General features: G+C 41.0%; 1 protein-coding gene across 4 annotated transcripts in view; it reads right to left on the reverse strand.

Annotated features, from left to right (window-relative positions):
- The window catches only part of TSHZ2 (teashirt zinc finger homeobox 2), a 222,437-nt gene that overhangs the window by 70,519 nt on the left and 125,916 nt on the right, over positions 1-26,002 (reverse strand). For 2 of the 4 annotated variants that reach the window (XR_014185429.1, XM_082065748.1), the window contains exon 2: positions 15,478-18,556. Coding sequence is in view for 3 of the 4 variants with exons in the window: in XM_082065748.1 (XP_081921874.1) it covers positions 15,486-18,556 (3,071 nt within the window). In the remaining variant the exon portion in view is untranslated. Of the gene's footprint in view, positions 1-14,304; positions 14,334-15,477; positions 18,557-26,002 lie in introns of those variants that run through there. The other 2 variants (XM_082065749.1, XM_082065750.1) reach the window with 2 other exon arrangements.

Consider the following 26,002-nt stretch of genomic DNA (forward strand, 5'->3'; position numbering starts at 1 on the left):
GAAAACACGAGGACTTGCTGAAGCTAGGCATAACAGGAATACAATTACCGCTATTAGAGTTTCATGATTATGAAACTTGTGCTGATGTATCCACGATTTAGAAATAATAGGAAATGCAATGGATGACTTCTAAAAAATCAGGACAATTTAAAAATAATCAATAATTATTCCCTTTTATTTTTCCTTTAAATCATCCAGATAATAGAAATCAGAGACCTGAAAAAGTTAATGGCATTATTATATTGAGAAGAAAGAGTGATCAAAAGTTTGACACATTTACCAAGAAGTCCATAGTTTGTAGAAGTTCACTATTCTACTAGTTATATATTTTTTTTCATCCAAGATAAATCTTAAACCATGTTTGGAGGTTAAATGTAGTCATATGCAGAGACTAAGAGTAATTTATAAACATTTTTATTATATAAGAAAAAGTTGCTATTTTAGAAACACATAAATAATATGATGTTTTTCATAAAATTTTTAGAAGAAGTTTTATATTCCAGCTCATAAACTAAAAATAGAACAGTTTAAGTGACTGACTTTCCTTTAAGGCAACTCTTGAGCTTGATTTGATAACTACTAATAAAGTCCTAGTAAAACTCCTGGAAGAATTCCCAGTGTTTTGAACATGACCAGATATTATCCATATTGCTTTTCATTACTATTAATGTTTTACTGTAAGAACCTGGGTAGGTCATTCACAATTTTGCCCCTGTTGCACAAATATGAAAAGGTTTAAAGGAATGGCTGTTCTCCAAGGGGTGGGAAGAACCTTAATTCTTTACTTTTGAAAAACGGTTTGGAAACCTTAGAGTCCCATAGAGTGTGAAAGATGCTTTTCCCGCTTCAGTGAAGTTCCACCTCAACTTTTTCCAAAAGCCTGGGTAAACAACTCAATTCTAAATACAAGCAATAAACATAATACTAGTATTTCTTTTTGTTGCAATCATTCCCTGGGCAGCCGATGAGCTGAGCCCTCAGCCCTGGGCAAGCTGGGGCAGAGCCTGTGAGATGGGCAGGCAATGGTCTGATAACCAGCCTCTTTTATAGGCTTCACGTCTCAGTCATTTCTCATTCTTTCCAATGAGGATTATTTTATTTTATTGCCATGGAAGTTTACTGGCAGCGTGTAGCGTGAGTGGAGCCCTGACTAGGCAGGAGGGGATAAAGGAGTTGTGCAAACATGGGAAGTTCTTTGAGAAACTCATTTCCCTCCCGAAACAGCCGAGCTCTTCAGCTTTTTGTTCGGTCTCTAGGTACAGCCCTTACCAGCTCGTATGCAAAACTGTTAAATGAAGGCAGCTCAGGCACTGCTTGCCATGTCTGAGCGCGGCACCGCACAATGGGCTGGGAAAGCCTGAGATCGTTCCCTTTCCTGCTGTTCATATCGCTGAACTGAAACCATCACTCGTGTCAAAAGCAAGGGCTGCAGATGAAAGGCCAGTGCATTAAGACAGCACATAATTGTCAGTCTCTGAGTTTCTGACATTAATCGTTTTACTTAAAGAAGGCAGTGGAATGTGGTTTTTTGTGTCCCCCCCAACCTCGACTGACAATACACAGGAGATACTCTGGATAAAAATTAGAAAAAAATAATGACTCAAAATTTTTGCTAATTAAAAGTAATGTGTTTTCCCATTTTTTGGCAATTTGATAACACAAAACACTTACTTGGGGGCCACAGGGGGAAACAAACTGAGACGGGTAAAAAATGTTTTGTGTTCATCCAAGCAAGACTATGTTAATGCACATTATCCCATTAATGCACATCAACATCGGGAATAAGCGCGCCAATGCAAGCAAGAAGCATACACTTATCATCATTTGATAACATGTTTAATGACAGATTGACGGTTGATTTGCAAATGTGAACTGGCATCAATGTTGCTAACTTCAGCTTCTGCCGCCTCCTCTGCTATGCCAGCATATTTATGTGCATAATTTGATTTCGCAGCCACACTGTTAGTACATTTTTAATATTAACTATGCAAGAACAGACAGCCGAACTTAAGTTGCACTGATGGTTTGAGTTCATTAGATTGAAAAAGATGGGCAATGATGACAAAGATGGAGATGGCAGCGCAACATCAAAGAGGCAACACTTAACAAACACACTCCATTTTGAACAAACCGAACTAACACATTTCATGTTGTCGGCTGCAGCAGAGCCCTTATGTACAACAGTAAGAAAAAAAATATGCTTCTGCCCTGGGCATACTGACAGCAACTCTGCAAGAAGCTTAGCAGGCTCCTGGACACATAGTTGTAAGATATTTCACTCATCTGTTACAGGTAAAGGGGCTGATTCTGGTCTGATGTCCAAGTGACAACGACATAATTCAGCAGACTTGCAGTGGAGTTACTCCTGATTTACACCGGGCCAAGGCAGAACGCCTGCCTGGTCCCACTCTCCTTCCTTAGCTCGCTTTTCACAGCTGTGATTCTTTATGATGAATAATAAAGAGATTTTGCTGAGAGCTCAGCTTTTGCATGCACGATGCACAGAGCAGAACTGCAAGTTCAGAAGCCCCGGGGCCTCGTGCCGCAAGGTGTGGGGTGTCCTTCCCGTGTCCCTGGAGCCGGGAGCCCAGCACCGTGCAAGACTGTGCTCCTGGTGTCTTCTTCTTCTCCAGCGATTCTGGGCAATTCAACTCTCCTCTGGAGGGAACAGTGAGCTGGGAGGAGAATATTTCATCCTCTGCTCACATTAATGTCTGGGCATATACAGCATCTAGTATTAATTTGCTTGTTGTGCTGCAATATATAACAAATTTGAGGCAGTAGCTTTATGGTGCAAGTTGTAATTTTAAATTTTATGATACAAACTGACCATCTGCAGGAATCTGACCGTATAACCTAAGCCATTCTGTGTAGACTATAACATTAGTACCTCTGAATCATGGTGCAGCGATGATTTAGGCACACAATTAGATAGACCAGCTCTCAGCTGCCTGAATTACTGCTGAACAGTCTAATAAATATATAGCACATAGGCCTCTGTTCTGCAAAGTCTTTAAGAATGTTCTTAAGCTTGCCTCTAATCAGCAAAGCACCTATTACAATTACTGTTACTCAGAGACTAGTTCTGGACCAGAAACCCATCATGCTTGGAATGGCACAAACAGAAGAAAACCCAACTTAGTGCTCAGGGACCGCTGCTCCTGAGCCCGCAACGCAGGGATGGAGAGCTGGGGTTAGGCCAGGCTTTGTTAGGAAGCGATGAGGGACATAAAGTATCAACTGTTGAGTTTAATCCTGGAAACACAGCACCCATTTGCCAGATTGGGACATTGAGTGAGGGAGCAGAAAGGGACCTGGCATCAATCAGCAGGAGAACAGGAGAATGCCTGGTACCCCTGTCCTGGTGGCAGCTGCTGAGCAAATGCCTCCTGCCAGTACGCTGATGTGGCCTGGCTGTAAACACGGCTTTCTTTATTGTCTGTTATGAATAAAAACTACATCTTCAATTGCAGTAAAATCTCTTTGTGGAGATCTGTGCTCTTTTTGAGGAGAGACTTGCACTGCAGGAAGAACTAATCCTGAGTTCCTGGTATATTCGGTTCAGGAGGTTTGTTAAGCAGCTCTGGTGGCTGGTGCTACACAGATGAAGGCATATGACCCCCAAAATGAGGAATCTCTGAACAGACAGGCAGCAGCGCGCACCCTGGGAGAGCCCTGACATCTTAGGCTGAAACGTGTGCAGGTGGCTTTTTTTGTTTTTTAAGCTATTGATGTATTAGGGTGCAAAACCAACAGCAGACACAAGACCGCACTGTGCAAGGGGCTGTACAGAGTTCAAGATGATCTTTCTCTTACAGAGGGACCAAATAATTTCTAGCAACACAAGGCAACAAGTAGATCTTGGAAGCTTTCTCAGAAGTGAAGGAATTAAAAGAAAAAAAATATATAGGAGAAGAAGAGCCAGCAGAGACAAATGCAAGAAGCAAGGCAGGCTCAGCGAGAAGTTTAGGCTTATTTTGTTGTCTTTTCTGACAGCGCTGTGTCATCAGCGGGCGGCTCAGAAAGGCACAGGAGCAGCAGGGTTCCTGCCTGGGGAGCTGAGCAGCACAAAGACTGGGCAGCCCGGGCCCAGCAGCCCTGGTAATTGCTCTGTTAACAGCCTTGCGCTGCCTCCTCCTTACCTGGGCTTTAGCTGCAATTAGAAATAAAAACATATCCCAGGGAGAGAAAATTGTGGCCACTGCTCACTCGTGCCTGCTGATGGAGGATGGAGGTGGGGAGAGCAAGAGACAAGTGCTATTTCCAGGCTGTGAAAGGGCTCTCTCCTTTCCCAGCCCTGGCCCAGCGTGACCGCAGCATGCAGGGCACATTGCAGGGGGTGGGAAACAGCTTCCAGCTCTGCATTTGCCCTCCACATTGGTTGGGCTTCTCCTGTGACCACACATTTACTGTGCTGGTGTGGAGAGCTCCAGAGAACCGGAGTCCAGAGCACCACGCGGATGGAAGAACCATTGGTTTTTTCAAGTCACAATTATCTCTGCTACTGTATTTGTGTCCTCTTTCCTGTCTCGTTTTAAGTAAGTTACAATTCTCCCACTCTTGTTACTGAGTAGATGCAGATGCCACTTTGTTCCATGTGATTTAAGCCAGTAGTTAATGTTCAGTTATAATTCCCCATTTTAGACATGAAAAATAGCCTGTAATGTTCAACACAGGGGCCTCTCAACAATGATATATAATTTAAAAATTAACATAAGGACAGAGAAGGCACAGGATTTTGAACTAGGGACTGTCTCATTCAAAGGTTACATCTCTACAAGGTGAGCTAAAGGAATTAGTTGAGTTATTAAGTGGATGCCTCTGTTATGTTTTCCCAGTACATTAGCTTTTTTGCAGCCTTTTCCAGTTCAGCTGCGTTCAGCCCCAGCATGTTCAAAGTGCAAATGCTCGTGGCACTGTGTTCACACATTTGCTTTTTTTCAATGTCAAACAAACTGGAGCTTTTCAGAGTCAAAGGTCAAAGTGGAGGGCCCTTAAGAAAACCTCTTGGGAAATCATGTGATTGTTCATATGTCTTTACTGTATATAAAATCAGGCTTCATACAAGGCTTACCCTTTCCAAGCATCTTAAAACTATAAATGAGTCATGACTCATTCCTGCAACACCTAAGTTATGTAAGTGGTCTTGTTAATTTCCTGGAATATCTTACATAACTAATTGTTTCCAGGATCAAACTCCGAAGCCTCCAAAACCTCTGAACTCTAAAGAGCTCCTTTAGAATCTGAGAAGTTAAATCTCTACCTCACACGATGAGTCAAAAGCAGAACAAGGGACAGAACCTGCATCACCAGAATCGCTCTGCCAAGTGCAAGCCGTAAACCCTTCTTTTGTCAAAGCTCAGCAATTCGGAAAACATGCAGGGGGAACTGGGAGCAAGGAGAAGGAAAAGAGCTGGGCCATGGAGCGGTTTTGGAGGTGGCATTCCTCTCCTGTCTGTTTTCTGTTCACAATAACAAGACGTAGCTCATATCCTTGGTGTCTCCTGCTGCACTCTGGTTAACCCTGTCTCACTCCAGCACCAGCATTTATGGATTATAAATTTATTGACATTTGACATTTGCATCAGCTTTCACCTGATCAACAGGAGCTTTGGCTGCCAAAGGGAATTATTATGGAAGATTTCAACAGCCATGGGAATGCCAAAAAGGTCATTAAATCATATCAGAAAAACAATGTGTTCATAGCATTCATACATTTAGTCTTGCCAGTAAATCTTCTGGTTGATGCTTGGACCACCTACTGATGATACTCAAAGAGAAGGAGAAACAGGGAGAATCGAAGAGATGAATTAAATTAAAACCAAATGACATGAAGCCTTGCACAGTGAGATCTTTAATTTTCTACTCTATGAATCCAGAATAAAAAAAAAAAAACAAACCAAACCAAAACAAAACAAAACACAGTGGCTTGACTTTATCTAAGTTAATTCCCTCCATATAGGCAGGGCTTAACTAAATAATCCTGAGTAATGCGTGCACCCCACATTATTGCATGCAATTTGTATGTGGGAGGTGCAGGATTCAGCAAACATATGGCACATGGAAAACAAATGACAGGGTGTGCTTTTACACTCATTTTGGCTATACTTATCACTCTTGTTGATATTTTTTCTAGACATGAAATACGAGTGTAGGAACTTTCACCCTAATTTCTTTGGAAAAATACTGAGACTTATTTTTTTGTGCATTTGTGATTTATAGAAGAAGTCCAGCACATAATTCCTGGAATCACAGACAATGTATTGAAAAAAACACTGATCAAATAAACAGAATTACCTCCCCCGTTGTCTTTTACCTGGATGACAAACCTGGGTCTTGCACCATAAAAAACCAAGACCAACAGATTAGGGCTCCATAGGATTATGGAGGGAAGTGAATTACAGATCTGGAAGCCCATCCACAGCCTGTGTATGTCCGGTCTGGGATGAGCTTCACTTGAGACTGATCCACACACAGGTGTTTGCCCCCAAACTGAGTGAGCATAAAAAAAGTGTTAAGCTTTGCCCTTCTCCAGTGGAAGAATGGGGTATTCACATGAATGTAGGCAGAAACAGGCCACAGGATTGTCATATCCCAGAGAGACTCTTCTTCTTTGATGTCCCTTGGGATGTAGATCAATAGGTGGGTAAAAGGCAACATCAGTCTTTTTAATGGCCCTATAAAGAAAGCTGGTAACCATGAAGACTCGGTTCCAACAAGGATCAGTGCCTGTAGCTTGTCTTGCCCACCAGAAATATGCTCAGTGTTGTGTAGCCGCTGTTGTGCTTGGAGCACTGAGGCATGTGTGGCTATGGGGTGATGGTACCAAGATCCCACAAGGAGCAGCAGAGGGCAGAGACAGAACTGGACAGAAAGGCTCTTCTAAGCCTTTTCTTGAAACAAGAGAGAAGTGGAGAGGTAGAGCTGTGTGACAGAGATATCTACCAGCAGCTGTGCACCATACCGGGATATCAGTTGCATGTATTGAGATAGATAATTTCAGGTAATCTGTGTGGTTTATGGTACAAATTTGGGGGCTTTCATTAATTGACTATGAAAACAGCAGTCTCACATCTGAGATTTCAACGGTTCTCCAACAAGAGAGGGGAAAACCAATTTTGTCTTCATACAGACTGCTTTGGAGGTTTAGAAAAGCTGAAAGCAAACTCAGAAGCGATCAAACTAGTGTTATCCATGTCCAACAAAACAAGCTGTTTTGCCTCCTCTCAATTACTGGTCCCTGCCAGTATCAGCTCCGCAGTAAGACTGCAAGTCCTGCTCTGCACATACTTGAGAGAGAAATCTTGTGAGGGTGGTGTTGTTATCACAACATGGGAAACTCCCAGGGAAAGCAGAACAGAGAACAGAACAAAAAGTGATGCCCTTATGTCAGGGGCTTGATATCACTTGGGAGCGATTCCTTCCTTAGCCATGTGCAAAGAGCAAGCATGAAGGCTCAGCACCACTCTGGCTGCCATGGGCTGGTTTGTACATCCTCTGCTCCCTCTCTTGGGATGGGGAACCTCCAGAGATCACCCCAAGAGGCCTCAACATTGTGCCCAAGTTTCTGCAGCTATCAGGAAGGGCCTCTTGCATGTTCTCTGCAGCTCTGGGAGCTGGGGAAGATGACATCCTTCAGGTGAAGAAGTGTCTGAACTGTGAGTCTGAAGGCTGAGGGAGTTCTCTGGAATGGTACCACAACTGTCCTGTTCTGACACTCTTACACTGGTCATGGTTAGAGACAGGATTGACACAACAGAGCTTTGACCTAATGCTGTAAGGCTATTCTGATGTTCTTACCTCACTACTATTCGGCTTTATGAGAAGAGCAGAAACACATCATAAAGAAAGTCTTAGCAGTTTTGGGCTGTCGGGCACATCTCCTGTTACAAAGGATTGTGCGTATTTGGGGCTGGGGAATAGAATATGAACACAAAACATGGAAATTGTTCACTTATAGCTGGAGGCTACGGGCTCCACAGCACAGAGAAAGCTCAGCCTGGCAGTGATGCAGAGAGTGAATTTCCTGACAGGGACCAGGGAAGCTCCCTCAAGCACTGGGGTTTTGGAGCTCAAGGGACTGTGAGGCACAGCGGAACATGACCTTCACCAGATGGTGTAGAGCACTACTGGGAGAGGCAAAGAGGGGAACAAAGAGCATGTGGGGCTCACAGGCTTCCTGATCTCTCTATTAGAGGTGAGCTTGAAGGCTGAACTTTTTTGGCTCTCCAATGCAGCCTAAACCCACCGTTTTCATCACCTCCAGGAGTCCTTGCATGGTTGTGTTAATCATGGATGAGCGTGGCAGTAGAAAGGGAAACTGGAGGATGCTGAGAACGCTCTGGTAAACCACATTCCCATACACTCAGCTTTCTCCTCCTGCCCTGCTTTGCCTCACAGCTGCTGCTGTGTGCACAGTTCCCATGCTGATCACCTGAGAATAAATCGACAAGAGACTTCTGGGGTACGGAGGCATGGGGACATTGAGCATCCCTTCACTCCAAGGCTTGTGATCCTCTGCAGTACAGGCTACCCAATGGACAAACTCCTTTTCCTTCATCTGTACCCCATCTGCTGTGGCAGAGCACTGAGCAAATGGTCTTTACTGGCCTGAGAAGGTGAGGACGAGGGGTGGCAGCAGCTGCCACCACACAGACCAGTCTGTGCTTGATCTGACACAGCTGCCAGAGGAGGTGGAGAGGAGGGAAACAACCACATCAAAGCCTCTCTAACCACCTCTCCTTTCCCTTCAAAAATGTCACTGCGGCACCCTCCGTTTTCTATAACAATGTTTATCATTGTTCTTCGATTGTCTGGGACAATAAATGGTTAGAAATGAGCATATATCACCAGGAAATCTCTGCCTGTCCCTTCCCCCAAGCAGTGTCATAAAAACGTACAAATTCACATTAATAATGAAGTGCATTTCCCCGAGAAGCCACTGTGTATCTCAGGGAGAGCAGGCAAGGTGGCAGTTGCTGCAGAGTTTCCTATTAAAGAGCAGAGCAAATACTCATAAATCTGATGAGGGGCCAAAGCACATGTTAGGGCTGTCTCCCTCTTAATGGAACCTTTTCTGAAATGAAAAAAATATATATCTCGATACATTCAGGGTATTCATTAGACATGACAACCTCCTTCACTCCCCCATCCTCCCTCCCCGGCTCCTGCATGTGCTGACCCCTGGCAGAAGAGCTGGTGCTGAGTGCTGCCAGGGAGGGATTTTGGAGGGGAGGAGGAATTGTTTTGTTTTAATAAAGGAATTGTGTAAATTGACTATGATGAACAAGTCCCTTCCTGGCCCCACGTCTCCTTCCTTCCCTCCTCTCCAGCAAGCTGCTGCTGTTGGCTTCGTCTCTGACCCCGATGCACCTGCCACCCCCACAGGTGTCTGTCTGTCCATCTGGCAGGGGGAAGAACCAACAGAGCCAACGCTGCATCCCAGAGCAGGATCCCTCTTGCAGACTTGAGTGTAGGAAAATTTTCCTGCCATTTCACACCTTCAAGGGCTTGGCCAACTCATGCTTTTGGGTCAACCTGATTCTCCAGATGTGGGAAAGTGGCAGGATGGAGCCCCTTGGCTCCCTCAGGGGCTGTGATTTTGCTACCTGCTGCAGTGTTTTCATGCTCACCTGGGACGTGCTGCCTCTTTCCTGAAAGTGAGAGTGTCTTGAAAAGGAAACACCGTCACAATAATGACATAAGCTCTGTGCTGTGCGTTACTTGCTCTGCCTCATTCCTCTTCTAGCAGGGAGGGTCCCGAGTTGGAGCCGCGCTGGTGTAAATCTTGCACGGTCCTGCTGATGTGTGAAAATGAGCACAAAGGCCTGATCCTTTCCCAGCCAGCAGATCCTGCGCAAACAGACCCCGTTCTGAACCGAGGAGACAGGAAGAGATGGCAGAATGAGGCCTGAAGACTACAGCTTAATAATCATGAATTATCTGTTCATTATCCTAATAAATAGTGAACAATCTCTTCCTCCTTTCCTCCTCCCATAAAGCCATAGCTATAATTTTCCTCATTTTCCATCTGTGCTCCATCATATTTGCACTGAGTGATCATCCTGCTAAATTACATTATTTTTATTGAAAGGTGCTTCTGAGGGCTCATGTCTTTTCCTTTTGTTATTGATCTTTGCAATTTGATTGCCGAGGTGTAAAATGTACAAATAAGACTCAGATGCCCTTCCTTTGAAATCTCACTGGGTAAAAATGTTCTACTATAGATTATGAAGGCTGTAGCATTTAATAATATCAGACACAGCAAGGAGAAGGCAAGATTTTGATATCCTCATGAATACTGAATGCTTGAGGAGGTAGGTGCTATTCAAGGTCAGTTAAAATCTGGTTGAAATACTTAAAAGTTGCTTTTTCTTTGTGAGCAGAAGAGTTCCTGCCTTTTGGGGGCAGAAAGTGCCACATGCACTATGTGTAGACAGAGCCTAAAATCAATATGGGTTGACCTAGTGGGTTGGATGCGCTAATGCAATGTTAAGTAATCCTGATCTTAATAGGAACCTGTGGCATTCATAAAGAGCAAATAAATCTGTACTGATATATCTGTGCCAGCACACTCTGATGTGTCATCTGGCCTGACCCTGCCCTCAGTGAAGCCAAGAACACACTATTATTGGTTTCACAAGGACTATTGCTAGACTGAAAAAATGCTATCCAGGAAAACTTTGAAGATTTAAAAATGCTAAATTAAAAAAACATCCTGATCTCCAATTTTGGGGAAGCAGCAATAAATATAAAAGGATTAGGGGAACTGAAGATTCACCAGAACACGACTATTTTGAGAGAGGACTGATGGGTCGGTGGGAAGTCCCTTGCTGAGCATGGGCTCTGTGTTTCTCCTCCAGCACAGTAGAAAGGCCAACATATTCCCCTTCCTATTCTCCTTTTCTCTCCTTCATGGAGCTCAGCACTTTTACCCAGTTTATCCAAAGAGAAGTCTGTTTTACAATGGGACTTCCCCACAGAAACTGTTTACGATTGAGAAGTCATAATTTCCCAACAAGTTGTTGTCAGAAAAGTCCCATTTGAACTGAATAATCGAGGCTTTCATTGCAGTGAACCCTCTCATTCCAGCTGACGACCCTCAGTTATTTTGGTACATTCTGCTAACAAAATCACGGTGGACACAAGTGCAGGCAGCTACATCCCAGCATGTCTGATTCTCCTGAAAGGGTCTCTCAGTTTTTAATGATTGTTGCTAAGAAGAAAGGAAAGATGAAGAGCAACCTAAATTCTCTAAAATATAGTTTTGGTCTATGAATTCAGACAGTTGTCCGTGCCCATGTAACACCAATATTGGCTAATAGCGAAACATGATGTTCAGAGCAGCTCCCACTGTTTCAGCAGGATGAGAAAATAAGACTCACAGGAGAAAAAAATCTTCTATTTTGGTATACTTAACACATACAGTTATCTACATGTCCTATATATCATTTAACAAATTGCTTTGCAATTCTTACAGGGCGTGGTATAATGACTGATTTAAAATCACTGCATTGCTTAAACTGCATTGTTCTTCATCAAGTTGAGTCATTTTTATGTGAAGTGTCAAGCTCTCTAACAAATAACTGCTGCCAGACAAATCAAGTTCCTCATCTTAAAGCTACGGCTAAATAGTTTATAGCTTTAATCTGCTCACTGAGGTGTGCAGTCTATGACAGTAATTATAAATGCAAGGAGAAATTATAGCTGAATGCTTTAACTGCATTAGGAGCCATTTGATGAACAATCATGATTGCCTGCTCATTTTCAACAATAGAGGGCAAGTTAGTGTCAGTGCATTAGAGGATTTTCAGTTCTGCTCTGCTCTTTCTTCCATTTACCACAGAATGTCAGTTGTCTCCTATAAAGTAGAAAAAAAGCACTGCAGAAGCTTTAAACTTGATGGTTAAAAAAAGACAAAGGAGGAAACAGAGAGAAAAACTGTTTATCGTTATGACTCATTTCTTTTTTCGTTTTGCAGCAGCCTTACTTTCCAATTAGTTCATCTCAGGTAGCTGCTTGTTGACTTATTAGGGTATCTTGAAAAAGAAATCTCCCCCATCACGTCGGTAAATTTGACTCTCTAGAGACTTATTTCTATAGAAAAGCTGTAGATAAAATCACAGAGAGCCTCGGTTACCGACCAGTTTATAGCCCATCTCACCTGGCATGAAAGTCAGAAATACAATTCTGAGTCATCTCCTTTTTTTTTTTTTCCTCAGGACAACATAAGAATTCTAATTTAGTTGAAAAAATGAACAAACGTTCTTCAAAGGTATAAGTCAACATACAAATTACTTCTAATTAAAGCCATGTTTCCTAATGTTCATGGGTTTTCTTTGAAGAATAGCAATAAAACCAAATTTGAAGCAGGTTGAATGAAAAAGACTAGAGACGTCTGATTGTTGTATATTACACATCATTTTACATTATATTGCTAAACCCATATCAGTTAGAAGAATTCAAGAAAACACCAAAGATGAATATAAACCAGATATATATGCCTTTACATTTAAGAAGAATTTATAGCAAATTTCTCATAAACAGCCTCACAGAGGTCTTAAAAATAAAACCATGTACATAAGACATTTTTCTACAGTACTAACCCAGATTATTCATTTATACTTTTAATGATAGCTAACATTTTAAAATATAACCTTTAATAGAAAATTTCATTGAAATATAGAAAGCATTTTATATATTTCTATACTTTGAGTACTTTATCCACTGTTTTATTTCCACTTATTTCCACATATTTTCTCTATTTTTATTTCTATTTCACTACAATAATGCTGAGAAGTAAACATAAATGCCTGTGCACCTTTTAAGAATCTCAGTATGCTTTGTACTTCTTTCTAAATACTGTGCTTTCCTCTATGTTACTATTCAAATGTATACCGAATCTTAAAAATAACATGGTAAGAATAAGTAAACTCTGAAAATCCCTGTGATTTGATTGAGACTCCTTGCAGATCCCAGGAAGAAACCATAGGAATATACTCTGGCCTCCACACTTGTAACACAGTCAGAACTTCGGTGAGCTCACAGCTCCAAAACTGTAATAAAATCTTTACTATGCTCTCCAAAATACCCCATCATTTCGCACAATTTGTGCTATCATGCATACCAACTAAAATTATAGTTCCAGATAACAGTGCTATCACTCTGTCATTGGAATTTAAATATATTTTTTCAAAGGTAAGATATAACCTGCAACTTGATATAAATTAGAAATGGATGAGTATTTAGGAGGACAGCAATTTCTCAGTAGCCAAAGGCAGGAAGGACAGTTCCTTATTTATGTAGTTACATATCACCTGAATAATACCCGCGATGTGTCTGTGTAGGTTATTACAATGCACAAACCTCTTTTTTTCCTTAGAGATTTTTTCCTTTGTATTTGTTGCCCAAATTCTCAGAAACAGTAACACGATTATAAAGATGAGTGTTTGGTTTGCCTCTTAGTAATAACACGGTGCTTTTAAGACCAAATCTGAAATATTTGTCACGTATTAAGCCACGAATGTGCCAAAATACCTGTTATATTGATATATTTGGCAGATAGCTTTTGTTTGATAGTACCCAAATTATTGGTTTGCTCTGATACCTCTTGTGTGGAAACCATGAATGTCAGAGTCTTAACAATAATTAACTGGTGGGGAAGAAAACACAGTATGGTTTATTTTTCCTCACCAAACTCTTGTAGCTCTCTGATACTTTGTCAGGTATATTGATTTGGAGTGGCTGGATAAACAAGAAACATTTATTTGTCGAGTTCTAACATTGGGTTAAAAATGCCAAAATAGAATCCTAAAGGTATTAGCCCTATTTAGAAAACAAGCTCCTTTTGAGTTAGATGGAATTTTGCTGGCTAAAATACGCAGAAAAGATAAATCCAGTTACATGTAGACAATGCGTACAAGATGTATGCAAAACTTAAATCTTATAGCACTTGGATGCTGACGTTACACTCTACAGTCATAGCTTCTATTACCCATCCCAAAGTAACCCTTTGATTAGTGGTTTAAATTATTCAAAAGTAGCCTTTTTAATGGAGCTTAAGTGATGCATAGTCCTTGTGCTGGCTCTGTACACAGAAAGTGTTTCTTAAAGCTTCATGAATATTTGCAGCAAACAAATGCGAAATCTTCACACAAACGGGTATTCATCCCCAAAGTGTTTGCACCCTCAATTAGCCAGAGAATAGCCACAATAGCAGGTGGCGTGACAACTCACAACACGTCTTTGGTTTTGACTGTCTGATGAATTCATTTGCCGAATGTTATTCAAGTAATGAACACATTGGAGAAAATCAGAATCTGCACATGATTATCCTGTGAACAGAAGCAGAGCCTGAGTCTGCTGGAGAAATTGCTGGGAATGACTAACAGAGTCTTCCTGGAAATAAACTCGTTAGAACAAAAAACTTCTATTTGGACTTTTAGTTGATGTTCTGCATATTTATTTAGATCAAGAATATTCAAGTTTGTGAATCAAGTAAAATTAAAAATGCAAAAATTGCGTGTCATCTGAACATTACATTACATGTTATAAACATCGGTTGTGGCAGTATTTCAGTTGGTGTATCTTTCAGCAAAAGATAGCGACACTAATGAAGAAGTATCCTACTAACAGGTTGTTGAAATATTAAGCTTGCAGAAAATCTAGCTGCTTCCTCAATTAAGTATTAAGCCCCTCAGGTTACACGAAAGCTTGCACTGAAGTCAGTGATGTTTATGGATCGACTAGCACTCCCACCAACATGAAACAAACTAGGATCAAACATCTTAAAAATTAAAAAAGCAATGACGGAGAGCTAGGTTAAAATGATGTGACAAAAAGGCCATTAACAATAGTGTTTAAGTAAGTGTAAAATATTAAAATATTTTACAAAACTGAACATCCAAATATCAACAAAAGAATAAACAAACTTATAAACATAAACTTTTCAGAGTTATTTCTAGATTGTTGAGGCCAGGTTTGAGATTATGAGAAACTTGGAATAATTAAGATTTTGCTAATGTGACATTTGAATTGTTTCCTTTTCCTCCCTCAAAATCAGATTTACTGGTGGGTTAGCACTGAAGGAGGTAACAATCTTTTAGTTTTCAGTGCTTTTTTCTTGCTTTTTCCATTCTCATTGCAAAGGGTAGCATTTTGTTGTTGCATTCCACATTGAAGTACATAGGATGTGAAACAACTAACTCTTAGAAACAAAAAAGAGTGTGAGAGCTGGGAAAACAGCTATTTGCAGAATATTAATAAGAAGCAACTTTTCTATACAGGGCAATGTGTTAAGCATTTAGCAAGTTCTCTTCTTGAAAACATTATAAAATGGATATGTACATGCAATTAGATTCATGAAGCAGGAGTACATTATGCATTTTATACTGTTTTCCTACGTTTAAGAAACTATGAATGTCTTATGAAGCCTCCTTAAAATGATGAAATTAAAACTTGCTAACAGAGCATGCATACCTTAAGAGTTATTCTTCATCCACTTCTGCTACAAATTGTGAATGGTGTTCTGGTGACTTGCTGTGTGTTTTGCTTAGATGAAGTTTTACTGCATGTTTGCTCGCAAATGTCCGACAGCACAACTTACATTTGAACTTAGAGTCTGTGTCCTCTTCTCCAGCTATTGTTTCAGGAGATCTTTGAACTGAAACTCTGGAGATTTCTTGCTCTACCTTGGTTTGCTGCTCCACAGCCAGCCTGTTCATGTCTTTCATTTGGAAACCTAGATGAGATTCTAAGTGGCTAATGTAAGTAGATGGGGTTCGAAACTGAGATGCACAGTCACTGCAGTAAAAGACTGGATGTCCTTTGTCCATGTTTTTCAAAAACTTTGTTCCTCCGGTTTTCCTAAGTTGATACTTGACATTTGCCAACCAATGGCTGATGGTGGTCATAGACAGTCCAGTAAATTTTGAAATCTGCATGCGCTCTTGTGGGCCTAGATCCGACAATAAATATTTACCTTCAGATGTCTGGAAGAGGCTGGAAGCAAACTGAGCTTGCAAAATGAGAAGATGCTGAGGGTTCCAGTTTGACTGCCTGCCCTTCCTTTTATGCAGAGTGGAGACTTCTGTTGAGACATCCTCAAAGCGTCGGACATCTATTTCTAATTTCATAGATGGGATCCTTGAAGATGCAGCAGGTTTTGGTGTAGTAGCTTTGGGAAGAACTTTGACCATGTCAGCGATGTCAGACAGAGCATGTTTCTGAGGTGGAGAAGTACAAGATTGTGCTTGAGCCGACTCAGCTTTCTTGCCTTTGGATTTGGTCAGGTCAATAGGCTGATCATTGTTTTCAAACAAATAGTGCCTGGATACACTTGCAGGTTTTGGTGGGGTTGGAGCAGGAGACAAAACTGGCTTCTCCATCATATTTAGATTCGGTTTGTGGAACACAGAAATTGTGCTAGAGCTGGGGCTGGAGTTGGACTGAGGCCTTAGAGGCTCAGTGGCTTTGCCCAAGTGATTATTGAGTACTGACTGCAGTGCACTGAGGGGGTTGACACACGGCAGCTCAGACGAGTGGCTGGCAGCAGCACAACCATTACTAAGAGAAGCTGCGGTTGGTTCCTTGAGGACTGGTTTTTCTTTTCCACTGTCCTCTTTAATTTTGTCTTCTTCTTTCAAGGGACATGGTTCTGTTTTTTTTGGCTCCACAGAGACTTCAGATTTGAGGAGAGGTTCTTTCTCGCTCTGGCTGAGCAAAGCAGGCTCAGCTTGGATGCCCTCTTTAACATAGTCCTTTTGCACCTCCTCCTTGTCATCGCCTTCCTTCTTCACTTGAGTGCACTGGGCCACGTTTGCTGAGATAGGGACCAGAGGCATGACCTTCCACTTGGGAGCTATCGGCCTCAGTTTATTGGTGATCGTTGGCCTGATTTGCAGTACTTGGGAACCCACAGGCAAAGATGGTTTAGCTCCTTCCGAGAGCTGATAAGCTGCATGGATGCTGGGATATGCACTCCAGCTGGGTGCTCCATTTTGAGCTTTATTGATGGCTGTTGTGACAGTGTTCTCCAAGGACTTTAAAATGTCCCCACCACCCTTGGAACCATCTTCTAAATCTTCTTCTCTGAGGTACTGATATTTCATTGTAGGATCCAGCGGCTTCTGAAGAGTCTCATCATACTCTTCAGTTTTTACTGCCTTCTCATCTTTGTTTGCATCGTCAACTTTATCTTTTTTACTTTCTTTTTTTAGTTCAGAGGTGGGAACTATGCATTCTGCGGATGATTTGCTGGATGGTTTTGAAACCGGGCTGTCACTGGCTGGTGCCTCAGACAGCGATTGCATTTTTTCCACAGCTAAAGGATCCAGAACCAGTTGCTTTCCTTTCTTTGAAGCTGAACTTGTGACTTTCAAGAAATGGCCAGTGACCATCATGTGGGTCGTGAGCTGCTGCAAGGTGTCATGGGAACTTCCACATTCCATACACTTCAAAATCTGGGATTTGCAGGCCTCGAACTGCCACGTATAGCTGGCGCCATTCTGGTAGCCGTAGCGGTTGTTAGATGATAACTGCAGGTTCGCATTCTTCTGAGGAGAAAAGGTATCTGAGAAAGACCCCGTTGTGGAATCGGGGGAACAAGGCCTGTTAACATCAAACACACGTTTCTTTGCTGGAGTGACCATTTTTGAAGAAATGGTTGGTACCGGCTCCTTCAAAGGCACTTTTTGGTAATGTTTTGTTTTTATCATATGAACGCTCAGATCTTGAAGGGAATCAAAAGAGTCACCACAGAACATACATTTCAGAACTTTTTGTGCATCTTCCTTGTCCATGTCCTGGAAAGCCCTTTTTCGGGGCTTTGAGTAGCTGGTAGGTCTGTGCTTGTCCTTTTTATGGTTGTCATCTTGGTAGTGACCTGTCTCATTCATGTGAACCGTGAGTTCCACCAGCGTGTCGTAGGCTGCGCTGCACTGCCGGCACCGAAAGCGGCTGGCGCCCGTGAACACAGTTCCACACATTTTGCTGCTCTGCCTGTAGAGCTGGACCGAGCTGAACAGGTTGGGTTTCGAGACAGGTCTGGAAGGTAAATTCTGCTGTAAGCTTTTTGACAGTGCGTCTTGATGCCAATCAAAATCAGCTTTGTTCCCTCCATTTCTGTTGTCACAACTCCTCTTTTCAGAGTTGGACAACTTGAAACCCAGCCCTAAGCCTGTCCAATAAGAGTCTGACAGTATGTTGGCATAGACTGCTGTCATTTTATCCATGCAATCGTGTGCTTCATTCTGGGCTTTGGGGCGGGTGCTGTTTTTTGGGTCCTGTGGCTCTCTAGAGCAAACGCTTTTAATATCTGCCACGTGGTCACTACCATCACTTAGCAGTGACTCATTTTCGGCATCCTGGTTAGATACATGACTGACAGGGGAATTCTGGTAACTAAAGTTCCCTTTCTGCTCAGGACCCACTTCATGTTCCTCATCCGTGCCAGTGTCGTTGCTGCCCTGGAGTTGAGCAGTTGAGTTGTTGTCATCATCATCTTCTTCCTCCTCCTTTATATCTTCCTCTTCCTTTAAATCTTCCTCCTGGACATAACCTGAAATGCAATGTCAATATATGAAATAACTTGTTAAAGGAGAATACTACAGTTCGAGCTTTCTAGGTTCAGTATGTGTTTTCTTTACCAGACTTCATTTTAATCTACAACTTTATTGCCTGTTAGTTCTGGAAGTAAAAAAAAAATAAATAATTATGTCTCTTTTTGTGAAGGTTGCTGAATTTTATTGGCAGATAATCATAATTCTTTATAACTGCCAGAGATTCTGAGTTAATAATTTTCCTGTCATGGGTATATAATTCTAACTGTCCTGTAATAGGACAGTTGGAAAATTCATATGCGAGAATTTAAAGTTCATACTAAAAGCTTCAATTCTATCAAATTGTTTTTAGCCTCAGTGAAAGAAATGGTAGAATTGGCAAAGAACAGAAGAAAATAACTGCCATAATCTTCCTGGTTCATAGCATCATCTAGGTACAGTAACCTTTTGCCATTTGATCACCTAAAAATGCACTTTAGAATGTACACAAATAATTTATATGTCAAAATATAACATCTGAAAGCACTAATAGGCATAAGTGGAACTCTTTTGTTTACAAAAGTAATGTACTGTGTACCATAAAAGCAAAATGTTCTTCAATAAAAACAATTCCATAAATTTCAGGGCAAGAACCCTTGGAAGTTACAGAAGAGTATTAGGAGGTGACAGAGATAGACCGAAGTTAACTGTAAAACTGGAAAAGCAGAACGAACTCAGAAAGATTTTCTTTGACAAATTAACTATTTATTTAAAAAGATGAACTTCATACTGGAAGAGCCGTACATTTTAAAATTACTTAGGAATTCAGTTGTGGTTTGTGTTTTGTTTTTTTGATTTTATGTCAGCAGTAATTCTCCATAGGACATACATTGATGCACAGGTCTCCATAGGAGATATGTTGATGCACCAGTCGGTGCAAACGCGATGCTGCCGACCCAAGGGACAGCACTGCAGCCTCAGGACTCCTTCCTTGGGTTTCCTTAAGACCCAGCTTTTTGTGTCAGTTAAGCACATAAAACAAAACAGAAAGACAAAACACTCCGCCCCACCGCCCCAAGCCAAAGCTGCCCTTAAAAATAACAAAGCAAAAATAAAAGAAAATGCTAGCATTTGTAATTGTGAAGTAACTAAAAGACCAGAACGCAACAGGTAATTGAGCCTAAGGTGTTATTTGTTTAAAATCTAACTCCTTCCCATCTTCTGAGAAAAGCCATTTTATGGCTGCTTAAGAACCTGGCTCAGTTTGCTCTCTTGAATTTGGCACTCCTGCACAAACGATGTCCTTTCAGCAAATAAGAAGGCATGGGCGGAAAAGGTAGAAGCATTTTGATTAACACCTGGACAAAGCCTTCCACAGTTTTTTTCAGATATATGTTTCAGTTTTTCAGACTATTTGCATGTGTACCTCCCGTCTTCCAACACATTTACCATCAAGCCAAAGAGACAAACCAGAACTAGGGGAACTGTTCCCTGGATGAAGCTGCAGTATAAAAAGAGGGAAATGATGAGCTAAGGAACCCACATCAGTCACCCTTCCTATGCCCTTCCCTGCACAGATCACCCCGGCTTAGAGCTGGGCTTGGTTTTATTCCAGAGGTGATACCAGGCAGCTTCATAACCAGAGGCAAAGTTAACAGCAGTGGCTATGGGCAAATGACCTGGACATCATTTTAGTGTGACTAAACAACAATCACAACACTGTGCTCTTCAGCAGAAGCTTTCAGTAAGGCTACATATTAAACAATGAGCGTTGGATTTTTTAAAATAAGCTTTTTAGTAGTGTGTTGGAGTACAGCAAATAGTTGTAGCCCCACTTACAGAGGCAGGCAGCAAACACAAAAAGAACAAACCGTTGTTTTCTCCACCCTAAACTTCTTCCCTAATAACCAGATAATACTTTCCATGTACCCGTTTCTGAGCTTGTATGTTTTTCAGGGGGCCAAGGAGAATGGAGGGACACGGAGGTGGCAAAAGCTCCTCCACGTCACGAGTAGTAACCTCGTTAAGCAAGCGGCGCACAGTGATGAGCGGGGCTGCCACGGTTCTCGCGGTGTCAGGGATTCTGCACAGCGTAGGTAGCGGCGCTGGCCCCTCGCCAGCGTGTGTCACAGCGCCCAGCACATCACACCAGCAACACAAAAATACCAAGGGAATCCAATGAAGGAATCAGACAAAACAGACAACAAAGAGCATTCACACAGTTTTGGGTCAGTGCAAATTTGATTCTCCATTTCAGCACCAATTCTTTGAATTCTATTAACCCATTATTCACCAGAAAGTTATTTTTTTTTTTTCCTTTGGGAGATACATACAGTAGTTTCTTCCTCACAATAGCCTTTGTCCTTCTGAAAGGATTTACCAGGAGAAGCAGAAGTACCAGACAGCTGCACATTCCCCCCCTATACAGATAAAATTTTCTGCTTAATTAAGCATTGACATGTTTACTATAACCTTTACAGAAGAGTAACTCGTGCTGAGAAATCCTCTGTGTCTGTACAAGATACAGACACAATCTTACGAAAGTGGTAAAAGTAACTTATTAGAAAGCACCAGCAAAATTTCACGAAACCATCAGTCAGGTCCATTTTAATGGCTAAGGGTTCTGGGCAGCTTTGAAAATGCATTTCAGTATCCTACTTGTAAAACCATTTTCTGTTTATTTAAATGATTTAAATTGCTCTGGGCATTTTAAGGACAGTGGAGACCTCTTCTGTGAACACAATCTAGTGTACAAGAAATGCACGTGTCCTTCCAACAGTGGTTTTTAGTGAGATCTCATTGGGCATGAAGTTTGATATGAACTGATGTAGCTATTTAACAGAAATGACATTAATTTAAGTGGACTTTGCATTATTTATTTTATAAGTAAAGGGTGTCTTAGGTCTGTACACCCGCATGCTTTAAATGCAGTGTCTGTAATAAGTAGCATAAATTTTGCACATCATACTGATGTCCATATAATAAATTGTTGAGTGACCTGTTCACTTCCCACCAGTTCCCCCCAGGCTTATTCTGACATTCCAAAAGTCTGAGATGCTCATATATAGCTGTCATACAGGAAAGAAAAAAAAAAAGAAGAAAAATAATCCAAACTCCTTTTCCCAGATGAGAATTATTCCCACCAAAATTAAACAGGCCCAGGCAGAGCTGTAAGATGGGCAACGTGCAGTCCTGGAGAAGTGGGGGACTGAGATTTCATATCCTGAAGACTGGACAAAACCCAGGAGCTTCAGAGCATTGAATAGAAGCAACTTCTGGCTTCCTAAATGGAAATACATTAGGTTTTAGTGCTGATTGATCCCAAGGTAACGGATTTTAAAATCATGACTTCAGTAAAGATAATATTATCATACAGATAATAATCATAAATACAATTCTGAAATGTTTTAACTTTTTAAAGATTTCTCCCTGTGCCTTCATGATTGGATTTGTGGTGAATGAAGAAATCTGCTGCTCCAGGACAAGGATTGCAACAAACAGCTGGTTCTTTAGTCTTCAAAAGATAACATTTTCTTAGATATTTCTAGGATATTTCTACAGACTCACTAAACGAAAGTAGGTCCATTTAGTACACCTGCAAAAACATTTTTTGAACTTATGTGTCTAAAACTCCTCCCACATCCACCTTGAAGCCCTGACCCTGCTCCACAGCCACCACTGAGACAAATCCCACTGATGCTCAGTCCAATATTGACTTTCAGGCCCCCATACCCTTGACTAACTGGCAGTTTGCACCACGTTATACATCACTTCTGCCCTTGAGCCGTAGAATGTGAATACATCTTTTTTTTTTTTAAGAAAAAGGTTTTCTGACTGTTAACTTTTCCACCAGTGGATACTATTTTCACTCAAATTTGCTCTTTTTCCACATAGAGAAATAGTTCTTAAAAGACATACATGGATGTTTCTTTCCAAGACTGGAAAATTTATTTTCTGCCAAGAAAAGGGACAGTGAATCATTGTCCAGAACAACACTGCTAATCCATGTAAAATCCATGCACCATCTGCACTTCTTCATATATATATATGCCAGTTTTACTTGAAATAACATCATTAGTAGAGCAATCTTGCAGTGCTATAAGGTGATCTTGTTTCCTTCTTGTCTGGCTTCAGCTCAAACATCTTTTTGTGTTTGGCAGAATCTGTTTCTTTCTCTGAAATATTTCATGCAGATAATGGATAATGACCACTTCTCATTCCTTTTTCTCAAAAATGTCTAACCGCGTTAGCTCTCCAAAGACAAATCTTAACCTGGCTCTTTGTACAAGTTCATGGCTATAGATTCATCCCAGCTTGAAAATCAACTGAAGAGATAAATTAGCAACTGAGGAAAACAAAATCCCTACTCTGTTGCATAACTCTTCTATTAAAGACATTTTGGAATGTAACCGGACTGAAACCAATGTAGCGCTCCGGAAATGCAATGGGAGGTTCATGGAAAGAACTCTCAAAACATGAAATCTGTAATACAAGGGTGAATTGGCTCATTTCAGAGCTTTAAAACTACGTTAATAATTTCTGTACCAGGGAAATAACTTCATGCTAAGTTCTGCAAGATGGGAAGAAAACGCCGGGAAAGGTTTCCATTCGCACTAGGCAGGGAGCAGAGAGCATCGGCCTCTGAATCTGGGGCTCGAAAGAGCATCTCTGTCACCTGCTCCAAACACCCCACTAGTGTGAGGTTTATTCCTGAAGCCACAGGCATCCTCAGGAAGGTTTTAGATGTTCTCAAAACCTCAGAAAAGGCTGAACATGCTCCATTGCCTCTTTTCTGGGAGGCCAGTTAATGGCTTTGGATAATGGGAAGGAGTTTGCAACCTTTTCTGCTATTTCTGTTTTACTGTCACATCCAAATTCATTTGGCACTGTCTCAGAAAGGAAGTTTCAATCACTGCTCTAGTGATGCAATTTTGTGTCCAAAACAACTTGTCATCCCAAAGGAGGATTTTGCCTTTTTTCTAGACCTTTCTTTTTCAGATAATTACAGCAGCTGATCCTAGGGTATGAATTTGTGCCTATTGCAGAGTAGGAAAAGAAGCATCCCCCCCAATTCACTGCTGGGGACAGAAGCAGCCTCTGCGGTGCCATGGCAGCTTTGGAGCGAGGAAACTTGGAGCAGCGTCTGTCATAAGTGAATTTTAACGCGCAAAGGCAATTCCATGGAACCATAACCATCATTTATATACGATGCTGAAATGAAGCAATTTTGGGCTTTCATTTTGTGGTACTCTAATTAGAGTTGTATTATAAAGTTTTCTATTAAAAGTCCAATTTCCTACTGGTTAAGAAGGCAAAATACCCATGAGTTTCAGTGGGACTTTCAGCAGCACAAAGGAGAACAGATTATGTCATTTGTACGTTGCGCCCTACACAGTATGAGTCAAATGAAAATGATCAGTGGCTGGAAACATATGCACAGGGAACCGGCTTGTGAATGACCCATAAACTTGAAGCAAAACCAATAACAAAAGAGGAAAAAAACAAACAAGCAAACAAACAAACAAAAGCAAGACTGAAAAAAGGTGAGCTGATGCGCTCTGCTGAGCTGAGAGTCCATAGCAGGGACAGAATAATTACGAAGTTTTTCTCTCGAATAATTTTCCTTAAGGATGATGTTGTTTACATAGTCAGTTCTTGCACTGAAAAACAAACAAAGAAACAAACAAAAACAACAAAAAAAACCAAACCCATTTCAGTCATATTTGCCTTGCTCTGGCTTCAGTCAGTTTGAATGGCTGAACTGGCAAGTCCAGCTGCAGAAATGGATTTAAACATGTTCAGAGCCAACAGCTCAAGGTCCTTACGTGAGGGCTTACGGTGTAAGCGACTCATTCGCTTTTGGTTAAAAACATTTCTGTTTGTTATTTTCTACAAAGCCCTGGAACTTACAATTTCATTGTTTCAACCAGCTGAAGGTGTTTGATATGCTCCAGATTGTGTTTTCAATGTATACGCCTCTAACAAAAGATACGAATTGTTGCGTCACTTGATGGCAACAACTCAACCTTCCCAACCTGTGGCTGCGCAGGAGCAGCCGCCCCCCGGCCCCTCCATCCCTGCCCATCCCGCATCAAAACCCTCACAACCCTCCTTGGGGACTTTCTTCTCTTTTCTCTTGTCCTATTCATTGCTGTAGAAAACAGCTGAGTGGCTTTGTAAATGTATACATTACCTCACTTAAAATCCAAGTTTCAAATTATGTTTTCCCTCCTTTGTTATCCCAGATTGCCCTAAATACCAATCTAAATTTCTTGAAATGGTACGAGCTACCAATCAGAATCACAAAAACATATATATCTCTATAAATTGAAATTGTAATGAGTCTTACCAGTGTATTGCTAGCACTTTGGTTCATTTGATATGAACTTTGTTTTTTTAAAGTACCACATGGTAAGGCTTTGAAACTTCAGTTTGTAAAAAAAAACTGTAACAGCCTTACAGCCTTTGAAGTCACTACTGATATAACTCTGAACAGATCCATTCAAGTTCAACTAACATCAGACAAATGTTTAGTGTATCAGAGGAAGCCACAAAAGCAAGGATTTCATCAATATTTCACAACAGCCTCAGGGAAACTGTAGATTGCAATGCTGTAGGGCAGCTAATGGAATTACACACAAGGGTTTTGTACATTTAAAATAAGCAGCTACTAAAAAAATTACCCTTCAGTTTGATAGAAACTGTATAAAACTGCAGATGGGAAACAATTAAATAGCCACCAACATTTATCCATGTCAGCCTGATAGGTCATTTAATAACAGGTATTTCTTCTTTCTTTTTTTTTTTTCCTGGTAGGGCAATAATAAAGATTAACATTTATGAAAAGTAGCATAAAATATAGTACAGCCAAATGAATAATTAAAGATGCTTCTGAAGAATTTGTTTGCTATTGTATGGCCATGAAGACTGCTCTCCAGTAATGAAGCACATTTATATTAAATACAATTATAAATAGAAAGAAGATGAGGATCATGTTTATGGTCACTTGCTTTTTATCCTAAAAAAAAAATGAAAACTTTGACTCATTTTTATTGAATCCTTGGCTTATCTCATGGACAGCGTTTCTTTACAATATATTCCCCTCAAAAAGAGTTGGGCCCTGGTTTAGAATGTATGTGGGGTGCACTTGAAGCTGGACATATTAGATGTAATAAATAAACCAGTGCAAGATCGACACATTCCCTGAAAGGCTCTTGATCAGAGTGAAGAATTCTGCCTATGAAAGCACAATGTTTATTCTAAAAATAGATCCATGTAATCATATTCCTTTTCATTACTATGTTCAATGTGTAAAAAATCTTGAAGTACTGGCCCTTCACACAGTTGGTTTTGAGTGTGTAGGTATGATCTGCTACTGTAGGAAATTACTATTTCCATTAATAACTGATGCTTGTTCAGTGCACTGAATAGCACCATGTTAGAGACAAATTATTTGAGTATTCTGT

The sequence above is a fragment of the Streptopelia decaocto genome, assembly GCF_964273445.1.
Source record: "Streptopelia decaocto genome assembly, chromosome: 14".
Taxonomy (NCBI): domain Eukaryota; kingdom Metazoa; phylum Chordata; class Aves; order Columbiformes; family Columbidae; genus Streptopelia; species Streptopelia decaocto.